The 27,640-nt window shown below is 57.9% G+C and overlaps 8 protein-coding genes across 8 annotated transcripts; 6 read left to right on the top strand and 2 right to left on the bottom strand.

Moving 5' to 3' along the window:
* Positions 1 to 60: 60 nt before the first annotated feature.
* Positions 61 to 5,561, top strand: B0H18DRAFT_1115865 (uncharacterized protein; the record flags this gene model as incomplete). Its single annotated transcript, XM_048033328.1, has 9 exons — positions 61 to 219; positions 274 to 949; positions 1,009 to 1,314; positions 1,494 to 1,549; positions 1,597 to 1,920; positions 1,980 to 2,733; positions 2,797 to 2,898; positions 2,988 to 3,234; positions 3,287 to 5,561. 9 exons carry the CDS (start codon positions 61 to 63, stop codon positions 5,559 to 5,561), a joined length of 4,899 nt encoding a protein of 1,632 aa, XP_047897481.1.
* Positions 5,562 to 5,950: 389 nt separating this feature from the next.
* On the bottom strand, positions 5,951 to 8,771 carry B0H18DRAFT_1115864 (glycerol-3-phosphate-acyltransferase; the record flags this gene model as incomplete). The annotated part of the gene is made up of 10 exons (XM_048033327.1): positions 5,951 to 6,596; positions 6,644 to 6,656; positions 6,717 to 7,198; positions 7,279 to 7,359; positions 7,415 to 7,555; positions 7,635 to 7,645; positions 7,717 to 8,042; positions 8,101 to 8,145; positions 8,204 to 8,247; positions 8,647 to 8,771. The coding sequence occupies 10 exons, from the start codon at positions 8,769 to 8,771 to the stop codon at positions 5,951 to 5,953; spliced, it is 1,914 nt and encodes a 637-aa protein (XP_047897480.1).
* Positions 8,772 to 9,120: 349 nt separating this feature from the next.
* Positions 9,121 to 11,197, top strand: B0H18DRAFT_1115863 (signal peptidase subunit; the record flags this gene model as incomplete). The annotated part of the gene is made up of 5 exons (XM_048033326.1): positions 9,121 to 9,272; positions 9,330 to 9,412; positions 10,188 to 10,264; positions 10,663 to 10,775; positions 11,071 to 11,197. The coding sequence occupies 5 exons, from the start codon at positions 9,121 to 9,123 to the stop codon at positions 11,195 to 11,197; spliced, it is 552 nt and encodes a 183-aa protein (XP_047897479.1).
* Positions 11,198 to 12,409: 1,212 nt separating this feature from the next.
* B0H18DRAFT_33576 (uncharacterized protein) lies at positions 12,410 to 13,579 on the top strand. Its single transcript, XM_048037653.1, has 4 exons — positions 12,410 to 12,973; positions 13,036 to 13,125; positions 13,192 to 13,477; positions 13,552 to 13,579. The coding sequence occupies exons 1-3, from the start codon at positions 12,489 to 12,491 to the stop codon at positions 13,394 to 13,396; spliced, it is 780 nt and encodes a 259-aa protein (XP_047897478.1). The 5' UTR covers positions 12,410 to 12,488; the 3' UTR covers positions 13,397 to 13,477; positions 13,552 to 13,579.
* Positions 13,580 to 14,980: 1,401 nt separating this feature from the next.
* B0H18DRAFT_952324 (uncharacterized protein) lies at positions 14,981 to 16,022 on the top strand (the record flags this gene model as incomplete). The annotated part of the gene is made up of 5 exons (XM_048042092.1): positions 14,981 to 15,070; positions 15,269 to 15,661; positions 15,723 to 15,796; positions 15,858 to 15,933; positions 15,987 to 16,022. The coding sequence occupies 5 exons, from the start codon at positions 14,981 to 14,983 to the stop codon at positions 16,020 to 16,022; spliced, it is 669 nt and encodes a 222-aa protein (XP_047897477.1).
* A 302-nt stretch (positions 16,023 to 16,324) lies between these two features.
* B0H18DRAFT_871204 (uncharacterized protein) lies at positions 16,325 to 16,694 on the top strand (the record flags this gene model as incomplete). The annotated part of the gene is made up of 2 exons (XM_048040148.1): positions 16,325 to 16,512; positions 16,568 to 16,694. 2 exons carry the CDS (start codon positions 16,325 to 16,327, stop codon positions 16,692 to 16,694), a joined length of 315 nt encoding a protein of 104 aa, XP_047897476.1.
* Positions 16,695 to 17,864: 1,170 nt separating this feature from the next.
* B0H18DRAFT_33255 (magnesium transporter NIPA-domain-containing protein) lies at positions 17,865 to 20,356 on the bottom strand. The gene is made up of 14 exons (XM_048037641.1): positions 20,159 to 20,356; positions 19,965 to 20,093; positions 19,884 to 19,908; positions 19,797 to 19,829; positions 19,721 to 19,749; positions 19,562 to 19,666; positions 19,464 to 19,491; positions 19,275 to 19,401; positions 19,097 to 19,217; positions 18,992 to 19,043; positions 18,897 to 18,944; positions 18,823 to 18,828; positions 18,739 to 18,762; positions 17,865 to 18,669 (listed from the first exon to the last, which is right to left on the bottom strand). The coding sequence occupies exons 1-14, from the start codon at positions 20,249 to 20,251 to the stop codon at positions 17,951 to 17,953; spliced, it is 1,539 nt and encodes a 512-aa protein (XP_047897475.1). The 5' UTR covers positions 20,252 to 20,356; the 3' UTR covers positions 17,865 to 17,950.
* Positions 20,357 to 26,197: 5,841 nt separating this feature from the next.
* B0H18DRAFT_986789 (uncharacterized protein) lies at positions 26,198 to 27,532 on the top strand. The gene is given in 6 exon segments (XM_048044802.1): positions 26,198 to 26,424; positions 26,512 to 26,578; positions 26,616 to 26,735; positions 26,787 to 27,126; positions 27,154 to 27,194; positions 27,214 to 27,532. 6 exon segments carry the CDS (start codon positions 26,386 to 26,388, stop codon positions 27,267 to 27,269), a joined length of 663 nt encoding a protein of 220 aa, XP_047897474.1. The 5' UTR covers positions 26,198 to 26,385; the 3' UTR covers positions 27,270 to 27,532.
* Positions 27,533 to 27,640: the final 108 nt, after the last annotated feature.

Genomic DNA, 27,640 nt, shown 5'->3' with positions numbered 1-27,640 from the left:
TCCTCGCCGTGCGCCGTGATGAGCACGCAGGTCCTCACCAACTTCTCATCCTCATCCAGCATGTCCGAGCCGGCGCTCAACGCATTTGACGACCTGGGCCCCGACTTCGCCCAGCGTCTCCTCCCGCCGCAAGATCTCCTTCCGCATGCACCCCCTACCAGCCTCGCAGACAACCTGGCCATTGCACCATGGACTGCACCAGACGAGGACGAGCAGCCGGTGAGTTAGTCGCTGGTGAGAGATCGAGCCGTAACTGAGCAAGGCTCCTTTCAGCCATTACCACCGCCCAAGCCTCGCGGATTTATCTCGCAGAAGTCGTCCTTTGCGTCCTTCGCAATGTCGCGACAACCGAGCACCTCCACACTCAGCCTCTCGTCCCGCCCGTCCGACGCAAACAGTACCAACGGATCATCCACGCTGGTCGACGCATCCTCGGACCGCATGCCGCGCAAGTCCAAGTCCTCCCTCAACATCTTCTCTACCATCATGAAGACGAAGCGGTCCCGGAGCCGCTTGCGTTCCGACGCTGTTACCTCCGACGAACCTGCCCCTCCCGTCCCCCCTCTTGATCCTCACTACCAGGCGCCTTCTCCCTCCAGCTCATCCTCCGGGACCATGACCCTCACCCCGCTCACCATACGCGGGAAGCTCAAGGGCAAGAAGAGAGCGGCGGAGCGTTCCCCCGACTCCCCCGTCGCCGAGGATGGTTCCTCCGAGTTCAAGCTCGACACCGACCTCGATCGCATGGACGGCATCATCGACCCGTCCCTCCTCCCCCCCTCCGCACCCGACAGCGGCTCGCCACGGAGCGCTGCCTTCGACCACTCAGCCTCGGACGGCTCGTCCATCAACCGCTCGCTCGGTGCCTCTTCCTCGAACATATTCAGCAACCCCTTCCTCCCCTCTCCGCACCGGACTTTGGCGCCGACCGGCACGGTATTTGACGGGCGTAAGATCTCGCCTACAACGCGGCCGCCAGAATCCCTAGACGACTCGCCGTCTGGACAGCGCCCGAAAGCTGGGCCGTTGACAAGGAGGGTGAGGAGGCCACGCCCGTAGCGGCGGAGTCGAGCGAGGAAGACGAGGCGACGCCGACGGCGGCGGGCGCACGTGCGAAGCGGAAACGGAGGCACAGAGCGACGATGAGCACGATCGGCCGGCCCTCACAGCAGCCGACGAGGTACAAGATTCGGATATACAGGGCGAACGGCACGTATCATGTTATTGCCTGCGAGCTGAACGTCACCGTGGCGCAGCTCATCAACGAACTCAATAAGAAGCTCTCCCTCAATCCGGACCGGGAGCCACATAGCTGTACCTGAAAGAGCGAGGGAGAGGTGAGCAGTCGTTGCCTTGATAATTCTATATCGTGTTGAACGCTACGCTGTACAGAGCGAGTACTCGCACAGACAGAGAAGCCGGCCAATATCGTGCGCCGACGGCTAGAACAAGCAGGGTATGACGAGCGGACGGGCTCGAGTTGCTCGGTGCAGACGACTTGGCCTTCCTAATGAAGTTTGAGTACAAGAGCAACGTCTTGGGGCCATTGGTACGTTCTTCGGGGCTTACGCGTTGTTACGAACTCATATTTCCTAGGCTGATGATCTGCATGTCGACACATTCGACCTGATTGACCTGACAGGACGCAGTCTACGGACTGTCCCGGTCCTTCTTTATCCACACGCCGATGCCATCGTCTCCCTTAACCTTTCGCGAAACCCCATGTTAGAGATCCCCCTAGACTTTATCCAGGCCTGTACGACGCTCCGGGAGCTGCGGTTGAGCCACATGGCGATGAAGAAGGTTCCGCAGAGCATCCGGCACTGCACTACACTACACCGGCTCGACCTTTCATGTAATCGAATAGCCGACCTGGACGACGCCGCGCTCGACCGGATACCCGACTTACGCTCCTTGAAAGTGCAGAACAACCGGATGGAAAACTGCCTTGGTACTTCCCCCGCCTGCGACACCTGAAGGACCTGAACGTGTCCAACAACAAGTTCCGGACATTACCGCCTGTAGTAATGCAGCTCACGCAGCTAGTTGACCTCGACATCTCGTTCAACATGCTCGAGAAGCTCCCGGAGGATATTGGGCAGCTCGATGCTCTCGAACGGCTCATCATCGTAGGGAACCAAGTCTCCGAGTTCCCCCCGACGTGTTCCCGATTAGCCAACCTGAAGATGCTCGACTGCCGTCGGAACCACATCTCGGACCTGGCGATCATGACGGGACTCCCGAAGGTAGAGCAGGTCTTCGCGGACCACAACTCCGTGCACGCGCTCGATCTCTCGTTCGGGCCGTACCTGAGGCAGCTGGACGCGTCGTACAACGACATCACGCAGCTCACCGTACTCCCGGGACCGATTGGCCAGCCCTACGCCCTTACGTCTCTCGACATTTCACACGCGAAGCTCTCCGCGCTGGACGAGCGCGCTCTCGCGCAATTGGCGGCGCTCGAGACGTTGCGAATAGACCACAACTCGATCCGGTACATCCCCGACTCCCTCGGTAACCTCACCCATTTACTGCACCTCTCTTGCTCGAATAATCAGCTTCGGGCGCTGCCATCGACGATCGGCAACCTCCAGCGACTCGAGACGCTGGAAGTCCACAACAACTCCTTGGCAGAACTGCCACCGACCCTGTGGAACTGCGCGTCGTTGCAGCTCGTCAACGCGACGTCCAATTTGTTGGGGTCTTGGCGCGTCGCCCCGCCCACAATGTTCCGTACATCGCAAGCCCAGCTGGTCAGGCGACGGCAGATGGTGATGTGCTCACACCGCCGCCTAGGGGCGCTAGTTTCCGGATCGCAAGGCTCAGGGTCGAGCTCGACTGTCACTTTGAGTCGTGCGTTACCGCCCATCGTCTACTCGCTGGAGCGTCTCTACCTCGGTGAGAACCGCATGACGGACGAGAACCTTCAGGCAGTGTCTCTACTACAGGAGCTGCGAGTCCTGAACCTTTCGTTCAATGATATCCAGGAGACCCCGCATCCTTCTTCAGGAACATGACCAACCTTGAGCAACTGTACTTGAGCGGGAACAAGCTATCGGCGATTTCGACGGAGGACCTACACCGTTTGACGAAGTTGCAGGTGTTGTTCCTGAACGGAAACAAGCTTCAGACGTTGCCGCAGGAGCTTGGCAAGCTCTGCAACTTGACGGTGCTTGACGTCGGGAGCAACATACTGAAGTATAACATCTTCAACTGGGAATTCGATTGGAACTGGTACGTCGCTCGTAGACTGCATAGACGCCGGTCGCTCATGATATGTTGGTAGGAACTTCAACAAGAACCTGCAGTATCTGAACTTGTCCGGCAACAAGCGGTTAGAAATCCGTACGGATCTTGGCCACATCAAGGACGACGAGAGGCGCAAGTTCCTCGCCGATTTCTCTGGTCTTTCGCAGCTGCGTGTACTCGGGCTCATGGATATCACAGCCACGAATGGGGCCATGATCCCGGATGAGAACGAAGACCGCCGCGTGCGTACCTCCTTATCAGAGGTGAACGGGATGGCGTACGGAATTGCAGACACACTCGGCGTCACCGAGCATCTAAATATGCTCGATCTCGTTCAACCCAACTTCCGCGGCAGCGAGGATGAGGCGATCTTTGCGATGTTCGGGCGGTCGTCACACATCGGGAACAATCACTACATCAATAGCTATCTGCGCAACCGATTCCTAGAGGTGCACTCCACCGAGATGGACAAGCTTCGACCGGAGAAGTGGGAGGATATCGGCGACGCCCTTCGGCGAACGTTCTTGAAGCTCAACAGGTTTTTGCACGACTACCTGTACTCCACTGCGTCTGGTCGCAAGATGTCCCACGTCAGCACATCGACCTCGAACGCAGTTCGGGAGATCGTCAACAAGAGATCCGGCGCATCGGGTATCGTTTTGCATCTGGACGGCAGAACCTTGTATGTTGCCAACATCGGGAGATCCTTGGCCGTGATATCTCGTGGTGGTGATGCCGAGTTGTTGTCGCGGTGTCACGATCCGTTCGATCGTCAGGAGACGTTGCGAATCCGCAGTGCTGAGGGCTGGGTGTCGCCGAAGGGTGCAGTCAACGATGAGATTGACGTCTCCCGATCCTTCGGATTCTACAACTTGTTGCCTGTTGTGAACGCTAGGCCGTATGTCAACAAGCGGGAACTCACCGAGCAGGACGAGTTTGTCATCGTTGGCAATTCCGGGTTGTGGGACCATGTCTCGTACCAAACCGCCGTGGACATTGCCCGTACTGAGCGCAGCGACCCCATGATTGCAGCGCAGAAACTTCGTGACTTAGCCATCAGTCATGGAGCTGACGGGACGACTATGATCATGGTCATCGCGGTGGCGGACTTATTCAAAGGACCCGCTCGCTCTCGCCAGCCTACCATGGAGTCGATCATAGACACGGAGGCGTACCTTTCCTCGAAGCGCCGACGGAGAGACGAACGTATCAACAACCGCGACATCTCCCGTCTCGATGGCGAGATTCCTGCACCCACTGGACACCTTGCTCTGGTCTTCACGGACATACGGAACTCGACTCATCTCTGGGAGGTCAACGCCGGCATGCCTACAGCTATCGTGTTGCACAACAATCTCCTTCGGCGTCAGCTCCGACGTTGCGGTGGGTACGAAGTCAAAACCGAAGGCGACTCTTTCATGTGCTCGTTCCCGAACGCACTGTCTGCCGTCTGGTTTTGTCTCAGCGTACAAACGCAGCTGCTGCAAGTCGACTGGCCCCTTGAAATCCTTGAGTGCGAGGATGGAAAGGAGATCTACGATCAGACCGGCAAGCTTGTAGCCCGTGGGTTGTCGGTCCGGATGGGTATACACTGCGGAATTCCTGTCTGCGAGCCGGACCCTGTCACCGGCCGCATGGACTATTTCGGGCCTATGGTCAATCGTTCAGCACGAATCGAGGGTGCCGCTGCTGGCGGTCAGATTATGTGCAGCGCGGACGTCGTTCGCGAGGTCAATGCCAGGATCCTGGAGACCGAGCCCGAAACGGAGTATTCTCATTTGCAACCATTGCAGACTGTGGAGGCAATCCGTGGCTCCGGCATCGTCGTCGTTCCAGTGGGTCAGGTCAAGCTGAAGGGTCTGGAGGTCCCGGAGACACTGTCGCTCATTTATCCTCGTGATCTCGCCGGTCGTCAAAGTCTCGTGAAGACCGACGCAAACCCCTCTGCGTCGCGGGTGCAATTCAGCGTGAACCAGATGCGTGAGCTGGCTATGCTTTGCGTACGGCTAGAGATGCTCTCATCCGGTCGTCCATTGTGTCCCACTTCTGCCTGCGAGGGGAATGCTACTGGCGAGTCGTCCGCCCACAACTTCGACCCGAAGACGCTATTGCCTGTCATGGACAAGGCATCGGACGCTGACCTCATGTTCCTGCTCGATTCTCTTGCGACGCGCATCGAGAATGCTCTCACTAGGATATCCCTCCACCGCCTGGGCACATTGCAGAACCAACTACCACCGGGAAACATCGACCGAGAATGGCTCTCCCAACTATTGGCCATCATCTCCCCCTTACCATCTCTCGCTTCATGACGTATTATGTTGTTGTCAGTACTGTACTTCTCGTCGTCTTGTTAGTCCTACTTTCCCTGTGCTATCGTGCGCTCTCGTTTCGTTTGGCTGTGCTGTCATGGAGCGGTTCCGTATCATTATCAACTATATGTACTGCACGACGCTAGCGTAGAATTGTCGCATCTAGGTCTACTCAGCCGTTTACTGGGTATGTCAACACGGTTATGAAATGCATAGGTCTCCTTTACGGAGCAGGTTATCTTCCATCCATTTGAGTGGCGAGCAAAGCATGATGCATGATAAATGACAGCGATTAGATGGGCTAACCTAGATCGAGCAGTAGATATGTATGCAACCAAGACCCGACAGATCACCCCAGACGAAAAGCACTGCAATGGACACGCCGGAAATCAATCCCGCCCGGGTGACGGCTGTTCAGGCGGCACGAACACAAGGTCGCTCCTCTCCCCGTCCGTCGTCACGACATCACTATCCTGCTCGCCCTCGCTACTCAACGCCGCCCAGTCACCCTCCACGCGCTCCTCCAGCTGTGCGATCCGTGCGCCCCTCTTTCTCAAAAAGCTCACAACTTCCCTCGCGTACCGCCAGCCTATGGGCTCCATCAGTGCCTCCACGCCCTCCGCGGTTGACAGGTCCGGATGCGGGTGCGGGTCGACGCCGCCGCCGTGCGCGTGCGCGAGGTGCGCAGATGCCGCGACGCGCTTGCCGTCTGAACCCGAGCCCTTCTCGAGCTGCTCGAAGAGCGAGGCGAGCGCCTTGGCGGCCTCGACGCGTGCACGGAGGACGTGTCGGATGAGCCTGCGCGTTGGCGGGCGGCGGCGCTTGCGTGAAGACGAGGCGCGGGTGGACGAGCCGTTCACGGGGGGCTCGGAGGCTGGGGTCTTGCGCGGCGTCACCTTGGAGCGGTCGATCCATTCGTTCTCGGCTGGTAAGCTGGGTACGGTGTACTGTGCGAGGGCGTTCAGCGAGAGGTCCCATTTCTTCGGTATCCACACGCCGACGAGTATGCGCCAGGCCGCGACGAGACGTTTCACGCTGCGCGCGGGTGAGTATGGAGAGCTGTGCAGAAGCAAGAGGCTCACCGTTCGTAATTATCTAAGAGTGAAGAGCCAGTTAGAGATTAATGGCACAAGCTGCAGCGTGGAAGGCACATACTGTTCACGAGCTTATTGTGATAGCTAGCAACAAGCACGACCAATGTCCCCGACGCCAGCGCACCAAGCGGTGTGTACCATAAGAACGCCCAAATAAAGAAGAACGCAGCCGGATAGATCAGCATGAGCAACAACAACCCAAACACGACCTTGTTCTGCGCCTGCGTCTCCTCCTCGTCCTTCGCGAGCCGAGCGCCCACTCTCGCAAAGACATACGCGGGCACGTGCATGAGCAGCGGCCCGAGGAAAAACGGGAGGCCGACGAGCAGTGCTAGGGTGTCACGGACGAGCAGCGAGAGCGTGAAGAGGCGGCTCGGGACCGGGATCGGGCGGTTCGGGTCGAGCGTCTCAGGGAGCGGGAGCGAGGCAAGCACCGAGTTGGTGAGGTTCGTGGACTGGAGGAGGGAGTAGTATGTGAGCAGGTGCCGCTTGATCGCTGTGAGGTTGGGGACGAGGTCCGGGGTGCAGAAGAGGTCGACGAGGCTGTGTGCGCCGGGCCGCAGACGGGCGTGAGCGAGGGGCACGCGAAGGCGAGAAGCAGCGAAACCTTACGTCTGTGACACGGGGACAAAGTCGTCGAGGCTAATGGCTTCTCGTCCTCCCAGAGGAGGTCCCTTGCCATGCGTGCGGCGTAGAGCGTGTCCCTATCACCGGTCGTCGAATGAGAACGCACAAATTATGAAAGCTAGATGTGCGTACCAATCAGGCGCGTTGATGGTCGCCTCAATGAGCTGCTGCTCCAGAGCTGCGGTCAGGCGCTTTACGGCCGCGCGGGGTGCGCCTTCCTCTGCGGACAGGAACTGCTCCAAGTATGGGTCCACATCGATCGGCGGTCCGTATCTGCAGGGCGGGTGGCGCCGGTGCGGCCCAATGGTCAGCAAGTCGCGCGGGACGCATGGAAGAAGAACGGAAGACTCACTCCATGATGGCCTGTGTAGAGGTGCCGAAGCGCAAACACGATCAGCTGCCTTCGCGGCGTGTGGTGAACGTGGGGGACGCACATTGCTTCGGTACTTTGTCTTGTTCGTGTACACGATCGCTGCAGTGACGATCCGCGCACGCTCGGCACCGGGCCTGACCTTGCCAGGGTTCTCTTGCGCCCACTTGGCGTACTCCAGTGCCGCCCACGCGGCACCGTCCTTGACCTGGACGATGCGGGGCTCCGTGTAGGAGGTGCCTTCGGGGAAGACGGCGACGGCCTCGCTGCGGGCGAGCGTCTTGAAGGTGCCGCCGAAGAGCTGGCGCCGGTCCTTCGCCTTGCGGTCGACCGGGATGTTGCCTGCAGAAGTCAGGATGTAACCTGCGACCGGGTTCGCGAACAGTGACGCTGCGTAGCATGCGTCGGATTTAAGATGAATTAAAGAACGACCGCGTGGACAACGCACCCTTGGCCCAGAAATGTAAAATCCGCTGGTAGGGGAACATGGTCGCTGCATTCCGTCCGACATGTCAGGAGCCGAGAAGAATGCACATGCACATAGAACGCACACAGTACGGCCGGGTCTATCATCATGTTGTGGTGAGTTGCCGTGCTAAATGACCGTGTCAGTACCGAACACCGATGGCATGGTACACGACCCTTGGCAATAGGCGGGAAGGCCGCAGCAACGTTCAGCCATACACGCCAACTCTGTGTAGACGTTGGGTATACCTTGCAGCACGCACCGCGGGGGCCTTGACCCCTGGTTCGCCACACGTCCGTCGTCGGTGTCCCGACCTACGTCGCGACCCTGCGTTGTCCAGACGGAACCAGACAGCGTCGGACATCAAGCTCCAAACAGTCACACTTTGTCCGGACATCCTCGCCTGCCCACCTATTGCCACGGACCTCATGGTACGGAAGGTGAGAGGACAACGCTGCACCATTCACACCCCAGCTCAATCATCCCGCAGCCCGCCCTCGTCCCTCCGCGCCATCTCCAGTGACTTACACGATGATAGGGCCATCCCTGGGCACGTTCTCGCTCCCGATGATGTGGATTTCGGTGAAGAAAGCAACGATAGCCCAGGTTGCGACGCCGCGGAGAACCCTGTGTAGAACGTAGGCATCCGGCATGGCGACGAGAGACAGTGATGGAGGTCGAGAGCAAGGAAGAGGAGGCCCACGCCGCCTGGGCTGAGAGAGGCCGCGGATAGGATGGTGAGGAGGAGGAGGCGGAGGCCAGCGTCGGACGCAGCGAGCCCGCATCCGTCACTCGCAGCCCGCCGGCGCGTGTCCCGATCGGGCGCGGCGCCAAACAGCCATCAACAGCGCGCGGGACCAGGGCCCGACACGTGACCCAGCGCCGAAGTCGTGTCTGAGGCGCGCAGTGAGCGCGTCTCACTGTCCACCGCCGTCCATCGCCCCGTCATCGCCGCCTGTGTTCTCGTCCTCGTCCTCGTCGTACGCTCCGACGCCCGCCGCAATGCACACAATCTACTCGCGCGTCAACAATGTCTCTGCGTTCCTCTCCTCGTGTCTCATGGGTCTCGTGCTTGCCGTGGCTATCACTTCTGCGCTCTATCAGACATGCCAGACTCCGCCCGTAGGCGAACTAGCTGTAAATAGCGTCAAAGTGTACGTGAACAGCTTGGCATCCTACCGCGATAGATGCACCTAAAGCGCTTCCTGCAGGCTGCCAGGAAAGGGGAGGTACATGCGAAAGTATGGAAGCCGGCAGCAAGAGTTCGCGTTCGTAAACTTCAACCTCACCGCAGGTGCGTAGTGACTGGGGTGGTCCTGCTGAGAATGCGGATGTTTAGAACCTCCTCGACCATGCTGTGTGGCGCTGGCTTCCTCCACTCCGCTGCTACTGCTGCAGTGTCTATGGGTCATGCGTGCATGCACGAGGGGGCGTCTTCTGTGCTTGCTCAGACGAGACGTACTGTATCGGACTGCGGTGCGGCTCTTTCCTTCCCAATCTACCCTCCTCAGACCGCCACAGCTCACACGCCGCAGCGGGTTGCAACCCGCTCTGAGTACGCGGACGGAGGACTCAGTGTCCAAGGGTCTGCGGCGTATCCATTCCTCCAAAAGGACGAGCTTTCCAGATCACTCAGCCGTGCCGCAATCCGTGTCCTCACACTGGACCGTTACGCGCATTCCCATCCCGCGCGTCCAAGTATCCACTCCGAGGGAGCGTCCTCGGTCGACATAGAGACTGGACCTGCCTCGATGTGGCATCGTCCAGTCTAGGCCATCACGCGCACCGACAACGATGTGATGTTCCCGCCTCGCGCCTGTCAGTGAGCTACCCCACATTTGTTGTTGCATGACACAGTGCGTATGGTCCACCCCTGGCCGCGTCCTCTTCATCGCGAACGACTTTGACAAATTGAGCAAGAAATCCATCGCGGTCTGTTCGCGTCGTTCACCGGCTATGTTCACTGCCGTCCCGCCTATCTTTGAAGCCTCCGCGTCCCTGTTCTCTTCTTCTCAAACGTTCACGACATGTCTCCTTCCCTCGTACTCACGCTCCCTCCGTTCTTACAGATCTGTCATCCCTGTTCCACTGGAATACGAAACAGCTCTTCCTTTACGTGAGCGCAGAATACACCGATCAGCAGGGAGTGCGTCTCTCTTCTCTATTCCTCTCGCCTTGCCTCGTTCCTTCTTGAAGCCAGTACGCGTTGTCTTACCTGTCACCCTCGTTCGCAAAAACCAGCGCGTTTGGTAACTGCCGCGGTTCTTCGGTCTCGGCGTACGGTCCGTACGAGATCCCGATGCCAGCGGACCTTGCGATCCATCTCGTGAAGTCATCGCTTCTCGACTTAACCCCGCTTCCTTTCCCCAAAGCATCGTCTTCCAAGAATCGTAACGTCCCGCTTGACATGTACCGTATCTAAGGAGGCATGCTCCGCGGTCGGTATGCGGCTTTGGTCGCGGTCTTGAACTCGTTCCTTAACATCCTCCGGAGTGCTTCGAGCCGCGTGCTGACCATGTGCAACATATTTCACATTTTGTACAGACCGCCAACGAAGTGGTCGTTTGGGACCGCATCGTGCGCCGCAAGGAGGACGCGAACATCTCTTCGACGTTCATGAACAAATATCATCTCAAAGACATGAGCACGACGTTCCGGTGCGTAGCCGTATTTATTTTTTCATCGACGGTCTGGCCCGTGCATGCGCCAGAGAATATTCTTCGCGCGTCGGCAGTCGGTTAGCCTATTATGCGACCGTGCGTGGACAGGACAGCCGCTGGCTTTCCTGCTGGAGCAGGAACATCGACAAGACCGGTGGCGTGCAATATCGCCAATTCGCGTTCTATGGGCGTATCTCCTTCCAGACCGGCGTCTCCGCGACGTCCTTCACTTCACCTTTCATTCATCACTCCTCGCATACCCTATCGACCCCCTGTTGACCGTCTCCCACAGAAACGTCCCCCCGGCGCATTACACGCTCAAGTACAACCTGATGCCGTACGTCGGCCTGCTCGCGTGGGGCGAAGCAGCGCGGACATCGCAGCCCATTCCGTTTCCAGAGCCGCACCAGCTAGCCTGACGAAGAGCCAAGAACGAATGTGCTGGCACCCGTCGCCAGCCCTGGGCTGTCACATCTCTGCCTTCTGACCGACCGCGTCGTGGTTGTGCGAGCGCAGTGGAGCAAACTTCCTGTATCCGTGTCCGTTACCCTGTAGGCGAGATAACGACGTCGTGTGTGTTCAATGTTCGAATGCAGGCTCGGACTTTGACTGAGTGGGAGATGCAGCTAGCAAGTTGTTGGAATGGAAGTGCGTCTGCGTCTGCGGATTAGAGATGTTACCGCTGACCTAGAGATGTTACCGCTGACCATGGACGCGGATACCTATTCGAGGCGTGGCGGACTTAGATCCGTGTTCTATCTTGCCCGTTAAGATCTCGCACAGGCAGGAGAAGTCTCCGGCGACGACGGGTTGCCTCTTTGCAACCACGACAAACCTCGGCGTTGGCTCACAAAACCACATGGGAAGCTGCGGCCGCAGCGTTTATTGACATCTCACAATTGTCGTGTCAGGATTGTTCGTGCGTGCACGGGTCTGGCGAGGTGCTCCGACTGGCTTTAGGCGTCTTCAGCTTGTCGTGCCGGTTCATTGTCATTTTACTTGCTTGTCTGATGCCGACAGATCGCTGGCGGACGGGAGGATAACACCGACGCAACTCAGGGGTGATTCGATTCCGTGAATCAAGCCGGGATGCTTCTAGGCTACATGCGCCCGGTCATGCACACGACGCGGCGGCCGCATGAGCACTTCGCTGGTCAAGCCTACTGACCCGTCAGCCGTTCTACAGACATCTCGCGTGTCGCATCAGGCAAGAACGCGTTTCGTGCCACTTTGGGACGACGCCGTCCAATATTACAAGGTAAGCACATGCTCGCGCAATGTTCTCACATTCATATCTGCGTTCAGCGGCTTACTCCCATTCTATCGGATTCGGCAGACCGCGGTAGTGTTATTGCATCATCGCAGTGTTCTCTTCGGCCACACGTACTTAGGAATGGTCGTTCTATCCGCGCAGTGGTCCCTCGATGAGCGCTCGAGGAACTCTTCGGTCTGTCGAATATTGCTTTGGTTGAAACGAGTCTCACAGTCTTCGTATCTTCTGCTCGCGGGCCTTGCGCAAACTCCACCGAGCGCTCGTGCTGGACGTGGTTGAGGCATTGGAAGCCTCACGCGTTCGCGCACGAGAATCCCATCATTGTCAACATCTTCGTACGGACCGTTTCTCTGTGTCACCCTCGCACATGGTAGACACGCGAAACTCTTCCCTCGTATGTGCGTTGAGAGTCGCCGGCACGTTTGCGCAGCGCGCCTATGGCTGCAATATACACACCGAAGGTCCAGTTCTCGCGTTCTAGCCCGGCACTCTCCATTCCGACGCCCATTTTGCACGACACACTCGTCAAAATGAAGCGCTATGTCCAATTCGCTCAGGTACTACTCAAGTTCATTGATACCCGGTCTGCAACCGAGGTACCATTGCAGTCAGACCACGCGTCTACCGGCCAACCTTCTCCTCCACATTGTAGGTCGGTAGCAGCAAGCCGATTCTACTTGCAGACGATCGACGTTCAACAGGTCCCGCCGGTGAGTATTTTTCCCCTTCTAGTCTGCTTCCAAATGCGGCTCATTCGACCCAGGCCCCTTCTCGCCCATCTCGCTTGCCGATACGGCTTCTTCTGTCCAGACCAAAGGCTCCGCTTCAATCATTATTCGCACAATGCCTCGGGGTGCTTCGCGATCATCGCATCGCCCTCGGCGCAGGGTGAGCAGCCGATCGCAGGGAATAAACCTTCCTAGTATGTGGGGTGCCTGCTCTTCGGACAAGCTGACATTCATCTCGGATCTCGTGGCTGGGCAGCGCTGGTTCAAAGCTCCCGCTACGCTCCACAGGTAATCTTCCTGACAATCCATACGTTCGCGCCACTCAGTGGGGAGCACGGCTTCCTGGGTATGTGCTTCCCATAGCAGGCAGCCTCGTGTCAGGGAGTCGATTTCTTAATATGACGAGATACAGCCCAGCGTGTCTCGTCTTCCAGTTCCGACAGCCAATAGAGGTTTATCGACCCCTTCGCGGAAGACGGGATGATCCGCAGGCAGGATGCACGGATGGACGCAATCGGAAAGTGTTTCTCTGTGAACAGGGAGTCCCGGCCCGTTTTACTACCAAAACCGGCGGCACAGCTCGACGCAGAAAGAGCACTCGCAGCAGTATCGCTTAGAGTCGCACGGCTGGTCTAAGGATACGCCGTAAGAACGTCGCGACGCAACACTATGGACGCTATCGCCACAGGATCAGATAGGTTCGTGAGTGCCCTCGGCGAGTCGCTGCGGTTCTCCTATCCAACGCGATGTTATTGACGACATGCAAATCTAGTCGACATCGATCTGTTGAATGAGCCAACGCGCTACAGTGCTAATTGTCGACTGAAGCGAAATCATACCTGACGGCGTGGAATCGACCCGCATGACCTCAACGCATGATCAGCTCCGGTGAAAGGTCCAAGGCGTCCTATGTACAATAGCCCCATTTCGGAGCGAGTAAAGTTGAGCAAGCATCGCCCTACGCCATTCTCACGGCTTTCGCAAAGAACGAGTACTGTAATGGTACTCGTGTGGCGTCCCACTACCACCAGGGTGGGGACGCCGGCGCCGAACAGACTCGCCGCGGAAACTCAGCACCACTAGGTATCGTCCACCATGCTTGCGCTATCGATACTCCGCCCGTCAAGGGTGTCGCTGATAAGTCTCATGGCACAACCGGACGTGCAGCATGGCCGGACCTAGTCGCACCTGCTGGCATTGACCCAGCCTCCTCGAACAACAAAGTGTTGTTGTACCGGCACCGAAGGCTGTGTGTCGCGGCATGGCGGGCGCAGCGCCGGCGCATGCTGCGCACGCTGATTGTGCCAGGCGCATAAGGCATCCCACCTAACAAGGACAAGACGCACAAGCTTCATTTAATATGTATAGTCTAAGAAGACGTGGCTTCGTGCGCAAAGCACGTGTTGTTGTTTGCGTTCAAACCTTCCGTGAGGGCTGGTCGCGAGGCCCATGGGAGATCGAAGTCAACTTGAGAGCTTCAACATGATTAGAATGCGAGGGTTGACTCTGGGCAGCAGCGTGGCGATCAGCGGATGAAGCTGAAAGTTGTCAATATAAGGCAACTCGTTCGAAGGGACATCGCCGAGAAGATAACCTCGAGTGTGTACGTACAGCAGTCACTTTGCGGAGGCCCGAGCACATCTAGATGAGATCCAGTGTACCAGAAGCCGGTTTCGGAATGGCTGTGACCGCAGCTACATATGCGGCTGCCCTGGGCTATTACCGAATAGACCAAGGAGATTGTTCGCGTGGTATTGCGTCAGGGCGCCGCGGAAGCAAATCCTGCACACAAAGGATGGCTCCAAATATTATAGTTCAAACAGAGCGGCGGGTGGTGATGCTGCACGATAAAGGCATGGCTCGAGCGGGATTAGCTTCTTGATAAACACTGGTGCGTGGCGGTCGGAACGGTTAATGACGGGCGATTTAAGTCGGACGGCCCATCAGATGACTTGGCCTAGCGTTATTCCCCGGATCCTTGGCTGCTGAGACGCCTAGAGAACACGCCCCTCTCCCCGACGCAGCCGACTTCTAATCCACCCAGGGTCATTAATAGAAAGGACTATAAACCCACAGGCGAGTTCGCGTTTCGTCTCGTCTCTCTCTCCTCTCACTCAACTTGGTCTCTTCCGCGTCAGCCCGTCTGCGGACCCTCCGAGGGCCCATCCTAGACACCTTCCTATTTCGCTCGCAACTCCAAGATGCTTCCGCGTTTGCTTCCGTCCAGCGCCACCGATGTCGAGTCCGACTCCGACTCGCTTGCCTCCCCGCTTGATGCGCCGATTGCCCATGTAAACATCGCCAGACGTTCTTCGTATCGTCTACTGGAGTCTTCCATCCACGACATATCTCCCCGTCGGATTACTTTGACGGCACCCAAGGAGCGTACGCTCCCTATGTCATGACCAACTCGTACGGGATATCCATACGAAATTGGATGCAGCCAGGTCAGTACCGCGTAGCATCCATTCACGACCTCGGACTGATAGTGGCCGACGCAGGGCCCTTACCTGGCTACGGTGCAGGCTCCTGGGCAGTCTCCCGGAGAGCCCCAGACGCTGCCCAACGTCATTCCATCCGGCCTCTATGGGCTTGCCCCGTACCCTGATGCACAGGACGACAGCCCTCAATATTCCGCAGTCTCGGATTCGGCGGTCAATCATCAGAACTGGGACTATCTGCAGGAGACGGACGTGTCGGACAGCCCGACGTCGGCGGTGTCGGAACCGTTCTTCCCCCAACATGACCGGGGCGACTATGTGCACGGCTTTGAAGCGCAGTATTCCAACGCCGCGACCGATTACGAAGCTAGCGGGTGCCACTCGGACCATGCCCAGTACGCGGTAGCCTGCGACAGACGTACTGGTGGTTATACGGCGTCGGTGAGGACTGTCTACTCGTCTGTGTCTACTCTGCGATGTTCATCTCCGTTGGATACCCCAGGCTGGTGCCGATATGCTTCCCGACTATGCTGTTCAGCAAGGCTCCATGTCCTCCGGCTGTGACGCTGGCGTCGAGTACGCTCATTGCTCGCATAACTCCCAACCACTCCCAATAGTGCACGACGCCGGCCGTCAGTATGCTTACGATCATCCAGCCCATGATCGTTCGTCTCCACATTCGTACCCAGGTCGCGGTCAGAATTATCGTTACGGTAAGCCATTTATCATGCCTAGCTTGCTGTGGAGGTTGTGACTAATGTCGTAGATCACCATTTCGGTGGCCTCGCGGCTTCGCATGTGAGTCAGGTCCTTACACACGACCGAAGAAACCAAGCGCTGCAGTACGGCTCGACTCTGGCGGACCAAGCGCGCTCGGATACATCGCACATAGTGTCTTCGTCCCACGGCCACGCTATGGTTAGCTCTCTTCCCAGGCACGACCGCTACGTCTACCCCACCTTCGATTACTCGCCTTCTCCCTCGCCTTCTTCTCAACATCCTCCTTCAATTCACGCCCCACAGCCGAAGACGCTGCGCCCCGTGCCTATCGCCATGCAACAGGACTACCACGGTAATGATGACGTCTCCCAGTCTTCTATCCCGATGGCACCTCCTTACCAAGTGCTCTCCATACCAACCGCTCCCCCGCCGCCTCCTCCGGCGCCTCTGCGTCACTCAGCACCTGTCGAGGACACGCCCAAGAAGCCGTTGACCCTCGCGTGCTTCTTCTGCCGTAAGCGCAAGATTGCGTGTGGTAGTCCTCCCCCGGGGAAGAAGGACAGGACGTGCAAGTGAGTATGGAGAAGTTCTCAACGTTTCATCGGCCACTGACCGTGCGCTCATTAGTCAATGCGCGAGGCGCAATCTCAAGTGTGTCTACCCCGAGGCTTCGCGACGCGGGATGAGGCCGAAGCTCCTGTACGATGCCCGAGATACATTGACCGTTCCAACGATCCCCGCCATCCTGTCATGATCCGACCCCGACGTTGATCGCCGCCAGCCGTTGGACTGTACATTCGTCGTTAGCCTCCATGATTCAGTGCCTCTTTCAACCGTCGTTCGCCTGCTTCGCATGTTATATGCTGTGACCTGTCGCTCCGTTTCGTTCCTGTAACATGCCCATCATGACCGTCCACCATACCGTTTATGTTAGATTGTACCTCTCCGAGACCCTCATCCACACTTCTCCGTCGGACCATAGTAGGGCCTGCTAGCAGCACTGGACTAGGAACCATGCATCATATACTACCGGGAATGTAATAGCGCACTCGACCCTTCCTTAGCACCACATCGACGTTACCATGTTATACGGGCAATCTATCCATTGCGCGCACCTCACCTCATCTGATTTGACGTTAGCCTCGCCCGCACGCCTTGTGTGTGTGTGCGCAGGCCGACTCCTTCGCACTTATCGACAAGCACGTCACTCTGGAAGGCAACTTGAACCCTCCGCGCAACATCCCCATCATGATAACTGCGCGGCAGCCGGCAGCTAGTCAGGGCATTAGCTCATATCGCCATTCGTGCACATTCTACGACGTGTGTAATGTACTGTACAACGGTGCCAACAAAAACAGTCCTAGTCCGCGTTCGAAACCGACGATGGGGGAGATGATAGGATAGGTACCGCAGCGCCGGGTCAAGGAGTGTCTAAACGAGGAGTGCCGCTTATCGACCGACCGCGATCTCTCGTCGCGTCCAACGTACATGCCGAAAAAAGAGATCGCACACACAATCACAATAAGTAAGGGATAGCGGGGTGGCGTCGCGGAGCTCTCATCGCCTGTGGTTGGTGACGAGGCGGATCCCGCCACCGGGCGTCACCGCGGGGCTGTCCTCGTCGGACAGATCGTTCTCGCGCCGCCAGAGGCTCTCGCTCTCCTCGCGGTCGTCCGCCCCGTTCGAGGGGTATCGGCGCCCGCCCGGCGATCGCCAAAAGCGTCCCTGATTCGAGCGCAAGGGCGACGCGCTCCGCCTCGGTTCGTCATCGGGCGAGTATGTTGGGAAGTATCCTTCGGTCGCGGTCGAGGGGGTGTTCTCAAAGATGTCTTGTACATGTGGGTGGAAGGGGTCGGTGGTGAGGCCGAGGCGCGGCGGGGCGGTCTTGTTGCCAGATTCCTCCGCAATGTCGTCCAACGACGAACTCACGGGTAGCGTAACGACCTGTGCGTCCGCCTCCTTGAACGAATCCTTTGAGACGCAGTAAGTTCAGTCATCAGCGACCCTGCTTCAGCCTCGGTGACCACTCACGGATTTGGGAGGCGGGCTCATCGAATTGTGGTGCGACGCCCCGCGCCGCTCATGTATCGCCGAATTGTCGCCTGTGCCGGGTACGTGATACGAGTGCACGACGTCCTGGCTGTCAAACTTGATCGTCTGCTTCCGCTCGCGGGGCACCGGGCTCCCCAGCGCGGTCGCGTCGCTCATACGGCTCGCGCTGAACACCGAAGCCCGCTCGTCCAGCGTCGCCTTGTCCGCCGTCGAGCTCAGGTCTGCCATGCTCGACGTGCGGGACGGCACTGGCGGGTCCCACAGCTGGTGGCGCTTCAGGCCCGCGAGCGGGTCGCCGCCGCCGCCAGGCAGGGGCGGCGCGTTGCTGTATCGGCTGCGTATGCTGCCTTTGCTGCTCATGCTCATGCGGTGTGCGCTGCGCGCGCGGATGACGCTTCCGACCATGCCGAACGTGCCGCGGAGGGCGTCCATACCGGGCTCCTCAACGGAGGCGAGGTTCTTCTCGTCCATGCCCTCGGTGTCCCTCTTCGCGGCCTGGAGGAGGATCGTCGAGCGACGGTCGAGCTTGAGCTCCGCCGGGTCGATCTTGGAGAGCTGGAGGATCGTGATCCCGAAGCAGATGACGATGAAGCCCATCACGAGGGTGATGATTTGCGTCGCGGGCGCGCTGAGGCCTTGGAAGAGCACGATCGTGGTGAGCATCGAGAAGAACGTGACTGCGCGCGAGAAAAGGGGACATGTCAGTATGGGCGCGCTGTGATCCGCCGGGAGGGTCCGGGACGCACATATCACGTAGTACGTCGGTGTGACTGGTTCGTGTGGTCAGCGTCTGCGAAGGAATTGAAGGGTCTGCCAAGCGAAGAACACACCCATAGCTGCGAGAAAAAATGCGCCACAATCAGCTTCCTGTGGACGCAGAGGCGTTAGATCGGAAAGGACGCACCTGTATTGAAGAGCGCCAGCGCCTTGTTGAGGTAAAATACTTCGGTGACTGTGCGCCGCGTCAGGGAAGGCGGAGATGTATGTCAAATTGCGCACCAAGAGTGACGACGATGAACCCGAGGAGGAAGTATGTGAACCAGTGTTTGAACTGCACGACGCCCATTACCGACAGAGCCGGGATACGATATTCATCGGACGCACCTGGTTATCGCCTTGCACACTGGTGACGATCGCCGCGCCGAGCCCGGTCGTAACGCTGACGCTGATGCCGCCAATCATGCTACACACCATGATATACCACAGCATGCTCTTCGTCCCATACCTGGAGTCCCCGCATCAGGCCGCGCTGCGTCAATGCCGATATTCACGGAGAACGCACCGAGGAGCTAAGACGAATATGATGACGAGGGATGCGACGATGAGCGTCGAGGCATACGCGAGGAAGCCGGGCGCGAGGAACATCTTCTGAAATGCCAATATCTGGCCCGGAGTGTCTTCCTGTGGCCCTGTGAAACGCAGGTGAGGCGTGTCAGTATGGACGCGCCGGAGGGGCAAGGGGACGGCATACCGTTGAGCGCTATGACGACAGAGCCAACCTGTGTCAGGCGCAGTCGGTGAGACCGTGGTCCGAAGGTCCGTGCGGAGGGGAAGGGGCGGAGAACTCACGATACAGAGGCCACAGCCCAGCCAACCGAAGAAGCTCAGCTTCTCTGCGAGGAAGAAGTGGGAGAGAATGGCACAGATGACGACGGAGAGTGCGCCCATGGGGGTCTAGGGGTTGTGGTTAGAGGTGAGCGGCCGGCGGAGGCATGAACGGAAACGTACGACCACGATGGCCTCGACGAACGCGTATGCTGGGTGAGAGTGAGGAGACGATGCAGGAGGCGCAGATACGACATACCGACAAAGTTACAGATCTCGCCGAGGATCATCACTGTCAAGGCGAGGCGTCAGGTTGTGTGCGTGAATGACGTGCGCAGCTACGCACTGGACATGCCAGTCCACCATAGTGGCTAGGCGGGTAGGAAGTTCAGTAGGTGTAGAATGTAGCATGGGCCGACGCACGCACCGACTTGAGGTAGGCTACGCCCTCGCCTGCTACCTGACCCCTCTGGGAGCGGATAAGGCCCTTCTTCTTGAAGACGAAGCTGGAGCCGATGAGGAGGCCACTGGATATGGCCAAGAGAATGCCTACGATCTACAGAAGCACATGAGCCTGGCTCGGTAGCCTGCACGCGAGCGAATGAGCGGCTCCACACCGACCTTGAGGTTCCCACTGACGCTAATAGTGCCCGATGCGGCTGACGAGGAGGCGGAGGCAGCGGCGGACGTCGACGACGACGGCGAGGGGGCCATTGCGGGCAGTGGTGGCTAATGTACAGGGACTGGGAGAGACACGCAATGCCCGAGCCAGCAGGAAGACGAAGAGGAATATGAAGACGCGAGTGGGCAGTGTCCAACACTGCGCGCCTAATCTCCTCCTCCCCGCCACCACCCTATCCAGCGCCACGCGCCGTGGCCCGGCCCCCCGGCCGTCGTCCCCTTCCTGGTCTCCGCAGCAACCACCACCGCCTCGCCCCCTGGCCCTGGCCGTTCCAGCTCCCCTCGCCGACGTCGTCCTCGAACAGCTCAACGGCGGCGGCCACTTCAAATCCTGTTGTTATACTCGCGTCCGCTATTGTCCGCGTGCGGTGTGGTACTGCAGGTCTCGGAATGAGACACGGTTCAGGGTGTCTACACTCGGTCTTTAGGCCATCGCACGATTGGTGAGATGCGTGTCCGTTAGGAGGCCTGTGTTCCGCTCGCGCGTCGTCCCTCGAGTTGTTTGAACGGGCTACTCGAGTAGTGCGTTTCACGGCACGACACACCAGGCTGACGTTCACCATCCGACGCCCGCGTCAATGCCCTTCAAACGCAAACGCTCTGACGAGAGAACGTCCTCGGCCGGCTTCCCGGCTGGAACCAGTACGGTCGCTTGCTTCGTACACACATCGCCATGGCGAATACTTCGGTCTGGGACGTAGGACGGGGATCGCGCGAGTACTCCGGCGTACACGCGAGCGTTAGCTGCAGGATTGGGAAGTGGAGGGTAGCAAAGACAACGGTGAGCATGCATGCACTTTTCCGTGGCGTTGAGGGAGAGACTCATGCCGCCCGTCATTGCTCTAATGCCAGAATTCTTGTGCAGCTGCCAATCCGACCTTGCCCGCGCTGGGAGAAGCGTATCAGTATGTTCATACTTTCACAGAAAACCCTCGCTGGTCGACCACATCATCTAGGACTCTTGATTTGAGCAATTGACAGTGCTCCTCGTCCTCATCGGATCGACACCGATCACCGTTCACATTGATATTGATCCAAAACGAGGAACGCGCTGAGATGAGTATGGCATCCGAATCAACCGGGACATGCTGGAGCGGTTGTGGGCCCACACTCCACTGTACAACTCGCACTCCGTTCCTGTTGCAGTAAATAAGCCATCGAGGAGAGGACGGAGTCAGCAATATCATACAGGATGATCAAGTGCATGGCCTCAGTGGCACGAGCCTGTAGCATCGACGGCTGCTTAGGCGCAGGTGCTACACCCGATGAAGTGAGTAACATTCGTTATACAGAGCCGCCAGCTTGCTCACCGAAAGATCAGATTGTCCGACGCTAGCCGGTACCACATTCATCTCAGTCTAAGAGGAGGCCCCGTCGACGGGGTATTTTGTAATACAGAGAACTTCGACCTAATGTCCGAGTCCGAACTGAAGTACTGAAGATCGAACGAGTGCTGAACCTTTCAGGTCGGTCGTATCTTGCTCCCTTACAACGGGCACGCACCACAAGTGTAAACACAATGGTAGACGAGCTTGTCGAAGCAGCGGTCGCGATTTTCGCGTTGGCCATGCCCAATAGCCAGCACATCACACTGATATAGGACTTCTCACTGACATTTTGCAGACGGTTCTTGCATTGGCCTCGTCGGGGCCGACTCAAGCCTCCTCGGGCTGATGACGCGAGCGATGACCAACTAGCCACGGTGCTTGCTGGTACACCGCACTCGGTCAGTGCAACATGCTCGTCGGATACGCTCTGTGGATGCCACCGAGCACTTCGCGACGTAAGTGAGTTGCCTCCGTAGGCTGCGTGTGTGGCCTCACGGAGAGCGGCAGTCTTGAGCGGTGCACGCAGGGTTTGAACAAATTATGGCAAGTCTCTCGAAAACGGTGAAGCAGTACTACTCCAGGACGTCGACCGTCATCGCGAGCATGATTCCTTGACGCTGTATTTGGCAGTACCTGAAAGAGTTTCTGGAGTTCGTGGACGAATGCATGAGCAGCCCGCAGGTAGGATCAATACGATCACCTCGAGACATGACACTGAGGGCGGATGTCAGGGAAAGACGGACGCCGTGGCACGACAACTTCTGTGTTCACCCCGACAGACAGACACAAGGGTTTGAGTGTTAGCCTCTCGAGGCTGTGAGACAAAAGGCAGACTCGGATCACACCGCCACCCTTGTATCGTGCACGCGCGAGGTTAAATCCTGGTGCGTGCGATGTTCATCTCTGGCATGGCGTGAAGGAGACACCGTGGTGACCTGATGGATACCATGGACCTGGAACGCTTTCGACTATCAGAGTACTTTCCAGTCCCTTGCCCCTGACAGATTTCGCGTGCGCCGCCGATAGCTTCTGAAGAAGCATCGGTCCCAATCATTCACCCGTATCTGACTGAACATTTCCCAACAGTATATGTAGTGTGAGTGGTACAAGCCTAGCTTAGGCTGATGCGCGTAAGAACGGCCCCGGTTGCTGAAGTGAGTAGCGATCCCTCCTTATGCGCATCGCCAGGCTGCTCAACGTCACCAGGCCTGCCTTTTCCGCTCAGTCGTCTCTGTGAGCCGTGTCGCGTCCGTGTGCGGCGTTTGATAGAAGCATTTCGTTACACTGGACACCATCACGCACGATGATGCACTGGCATTCTATCTTGACTGTTGGTAAGTCAACTCACATCGAAGGTAAGAGCCTCCCCCTCTCGGCAGGCGACGGCAGCGAGAACTGAACACCCCGACTGCGACTGCTACGCACAGGGAGACGGGCGTGTAAAGCCCAGGGATGCTCTGTCAAACCATCGGTCTCATGCGTGTCCCACTCGACGAGTGCTTTGACATACCCCCTCTAGAGAACATGAGGCCTCTTCCCGTCACCACCTGCTGCTCGCATGGTAGCGTGCAGTCGGCGCGCGCTGTTGGCGACAGTGGTGAGCCTCTGCACTTGGTCTACTGGGTCAGTTACTGAGATGGCCAAGGCAAACGAGACCGTTAAGGTCGGCCATGTCAAATAGGCACGGTACTATGAGTTGCAGCCGCTAGTACCTTCACCCATCCAGCATGGTACGATGCACGACAGCATGTCCACGCAATTGTCTCGCAGTGACATGCACATCGCAGATGCAAGAAACCGCTTTAATCAGGTAAGCACCCTTCCCTGTACGCCTTGACGGCACTCGTCATAACGCAAGTGTGCACTGTGCTACTTGATAGATTTGTTCAGATGTAACACGGATGCGGCATGCAGTTGTGAAGCCCGTCAGTCATCTACGTACGGTTCATGTAGCATCGTCTCTCTTCATCGAACGTCGCCCTACATCGTGATACAAGCTTCATATTCTGACTGTTGGTGTAGCTCAGAGTTCTAGAAGCCTTGCCTCGCGGTGATGTCTGCCCTGGCGCCGCAGAGGCAGACGTGTATATCAACACCGTGGGCCGTGTCCTCTCAGTGTCCCACCACCTTCCTCATCGCATCCCGACTGCGAGTCGCAAGCCCACTTCGCGCGTCCTCGCCCCGACTTCGGCTACAGAAAACACGAAAGCTTTCTTCTATGCGCGACCGCCGCTCTGCTGCTCGTCGTAGGCAGTGTGCAGTCAGCGCCCACGAATGGTGACGTGGTGAGCCGCAGCGAGATTGGTTCAATTTGACGAGCTCAATCTGGTGATTCGCAGCTCAATATCGCCAGAGCAGACAAGACTACTGATGCGAGCATCACGGCACTCTTCTTCTTCAACGATTGGGCTGTGAGTGGCTCGTCGCAGTGACCTCAACGCCGCTTGCGAACAGATCACTGACCGCATGCGCTTCGTTGTCGTACCCGGATCGGTGGACTGTCAGTGGGTGTACAGTCTCGACAATATGGCCCAAGTACACCAGTGCAATGAATTAATGCCCGCTTCATTGGCACAGATCATGATTCACGAAGGGATGAATGCTCGCCGATTGCCATGCAGGGACTTGAGACCACATCAATAATGACCAGAGCGCAACGTGATATCCTCGACTGCGACTGCTACGCACAGGGAGACGGGTGTACACCCAGGGACGCTCCGGTCTCATGCGTGTCCCACTCGACGAGTACATTGACATACCCCACTCTAGAGAACATGAGAACCTCACTGCTGTACGCCATCACCACCTTGCTGCTCTGTATGACAGCGCGCAGTCGGCGCACCCTGCTGGCGACAGTGGTGAGTCTCTGCACTTGGCTTCCACCGAGGTTAATTTACTGAGTTGGCTCGAGGGCAGACGAGACCGTCATAAAATCCCGGATAGGTCGGCATCTTCTCGTGAGATCTCGTATCCTTTATTCTTGAGTTCTGCTCCATTTCGCTGATTATCTTAAGTACTGGCCGTCGACGCGGAGATGTTTTGAAGATCTCTGCGCAGATGCGCAAGTGTGCCCTTGGACAGTTTTGTTCCCAACAATCAAACGCTTGGACGTCGACGAAACTGGGCTGTGTAAGATTGGCACAATACCACTCGTTGAGGCCGCTGATAGCCTAACCCACCCAGCAGATGCACGACAGCATGCCATCGGCGCGTCCGTCTCGCATTTGACACGCACATGGTAGACGCAACAAACGTCCTACAGTCAAGTAACCATCAAGTAACCATCCCGCTTCGTCCAACAAGTGTGCAACTTGACTGATTTCCAGAGCGGCATGCGCTCCGAATCCCGTCGCCATCAGTCACCTACGTACGGTTCACGTTAGCACCGTCTCTCTTCATGAAGCGCCGCCCTACATCATGATGAGAGCCCCATATTCTCACTGTTGTTACAGTGCGGAGGGCTAGAAGCCTCGCCTCCTGGTGACGTCTGCCCTGGCGCCGCAGAGGCAGACGTGCATATAAACCACCGTGGACCGTGCGTTCTCAGCTGCCTATCGACCACCTTCCCTCATCGCATCTAGACTACAAATCGAAAGCCCGCTTCGCGCGTCCTCGCCCCGACTTCGACTACGGGAAAGCATGAAAGCTTCTTCCTATGTGCGACCTCCGCTCTGCTGCTCGTCGTAGGCAGTGTACAGTCCACGCCCACGACCGGCGACGCGGTAAGCCGCAACGAGATTATTTCGAGTTGACGAGTTCATTCTGTTGTCTCACAGCTCAATATCGCTGGAGACGAGACTACTGAGGAGAGTGTCACGGCGCCCAACTTCTTTGATTGGTCCGTGAGTGGCTTCCCGCTCACGAACGATTCACTGATCTCACCCGTGCGCGTTCGCTGCTCTTCGCAGTGACACCGGGATCGGCGGGCTGCACGGTGGTCAGCGGTGGGCACATCGATGTCGACGACGATCGTTCACCGAGAAGTTCTGGGTCTTCCGTCGTTATTGTTTTTTTTGCGTCCGAGTTACCTGTACAGCAGATCTTCCCTCCTTCATCGGATGAGCTCATGTCTCACAAAGGGACAAATGCTCGCCAATTACTTTGCAGGGACTTGAGGACCACGTCGATGAATGACCAGAGCGCAATGTTTACACAACTGAGTACGGTCAGCGGCGCCCACAATATACTCCAGCTCTTTCGGAAACCAGCCTATTACACCGTTGCTACAGTAGACAGTCCATCATGACAAGAAGACGTTCACTGTCCACGACAGTCCGCAATCACGTACAACCAAGAAAACGTTCTCACCAACCCACCACCAACCTACATCTCATTCACATCACCCGCTCCCATCACGCAGGCCTCATCTCCTATTGCGGCCAAATCGGCCAAGTAGGCGGCCAAGCCTGCGGGAGCATTTCTACCACAGCCAAACCAAGGTCAACGGATCAGCATCCACGCGCGACGAGCGATATAGAACCTCATACGGGACGGGACGACGTACGCGGAGACCTGACCGGGGTCGGCACGGCGACGGGGACCGCGACGGGGAACATGCCGGGCGAGAAGGGGGGCGTGGGGATGCCGAACGGAGGGCTGCGGGGTGGTGGCACGGCTCGTGATGATGTAGACGGGCGATGGCTGTGAGGGCGCGGGAGGCGGCGGAGGCGGCGGGGTGGGCATGCGAGGTGGAGGGGTAGGCATGCGAGGCGGCGGGAGCGGCGAGAGCGCCCTGGGCGGGGGGAGTGGAGACGGGTATGGGAGGTTCGGGCTGTGGCAGCACGGTGACTGGAGGATGATCAGGTTCGTGTTCGGCGTGCCTGTGACGGCGAGGGACGCATGGCCGGGTCCGCCTGGCTGGAACGCATTCCTGGAAGCGTGCTATAGGCGTGTGCGCCTGGCTGGTACGCGCCTCCACCTCCGAAATGGTGGCCTGTCTGAGTGCGTGCGCGTTGGGGTCGGGAGGCGGTGGTGGGTCGCGGTGCGCTGGCCGTGGCCTATAACGCGGCGATGCGTTGCACTTTGGAAGGTGGTCTGCCACCGTCGTGTGAGCAGGCGGTCTTACCAAGGATTACCGACGACGACAACGCGGTTCACGCACCAGCGTGAACTCCCAGAGCGCCTCAGCAGCCTGCAAGTACTGCACCACATCTCTGCTCATCGTGTCTCCCAACCTGTACCGCACACGCGTACATCAGTGGCACTCGAGGGATCTATATCGGATCACTCACGCAGCATAGTACATCTCGTACTGGTCTTTGCCCACGCTGTCGATCTCGTCGCGGATGATGTTCAGGATGCTGTGTGCCATCGACGCGAGGTAGGTCGCCCTCTCGCGTGCCGATTGTTCGTCATGGGGTGCGCCCGGAGACGGGCGCGGTGCATGGCGTTGGACGGAATCGATGATGGAGTAGATGGCAGGGATGTCCGAGGGGCTTGCCATGGTGCGCGAGATGCTTGGTGCAAGAGGAGCGTGGGTCGACTAGCGAGCGGTGCAGAGCGGAAGGCTCAGGCGAGAGCAGCACCTCCGAGGCTGGCAGAGATAGAAGGAGCCTGGACAAGTGAGATAAACAGCCAAGGGTTCTTATACCGTACGCTTGTTATCAGCTTGAGTGAGGAGCACAGGATCGGTCGAAGAAGACAAGGCTGTCCTCGGACATGGTGTAGTAGGACCTGAAGCAGCAGTATATAGCAATACGCACAGCCCAGAATGTTGTTCTTAGGCATCCGTAGATACAGTGGACGTCAGTGAGGATATACTTAGCGTGCGTACCTGGCAGCCATCAGTCGAATGTCGCGAGTGTTGTCCGGAGAATACAAGACGTATGCCGACAGGTTGAACCCTGTTTAGACCATGAAGGCTTCGCATGGTCTGCATGCGAGCGTCCTTGGAACGCCTCCCGCAACATGTGGAAAGAGGAGCCGTCGTCAGTACTTGTGGCAGTATAGGCGATGTTCACTGTTCGTACAGAGACGTCGAAGCGGGCTGCAGCCACCGAGGCGCCGCGGTTCTAGATCTCAGGCTCTCTCGCCCTCCTCCTCCTTGCCATGTCGGACTGTGCCCGAAGATCCAAGTCCAGAGGAATCGAGGCTG

This window comes from Fomitopsis serialis, assembly GCF_022376445.1.
Source record: "Fomitopsis serialis strain Sig1Antser10 chromosome Unknown B0H18scaffold_10, whole genome shotgun sequence".
NCBI classification, from domain to species: Eukaryota; Fungi; Basidiomycota; class Agaricomycetes; order Polyporales; family Fomitopsidaceae; genus Fomitopsis; species Fomitopsis serialis.
Note: the sequence above shows the minus strand (reverse complement) of the source record. Positions and strands in the feature narration are given on the sequence as shown.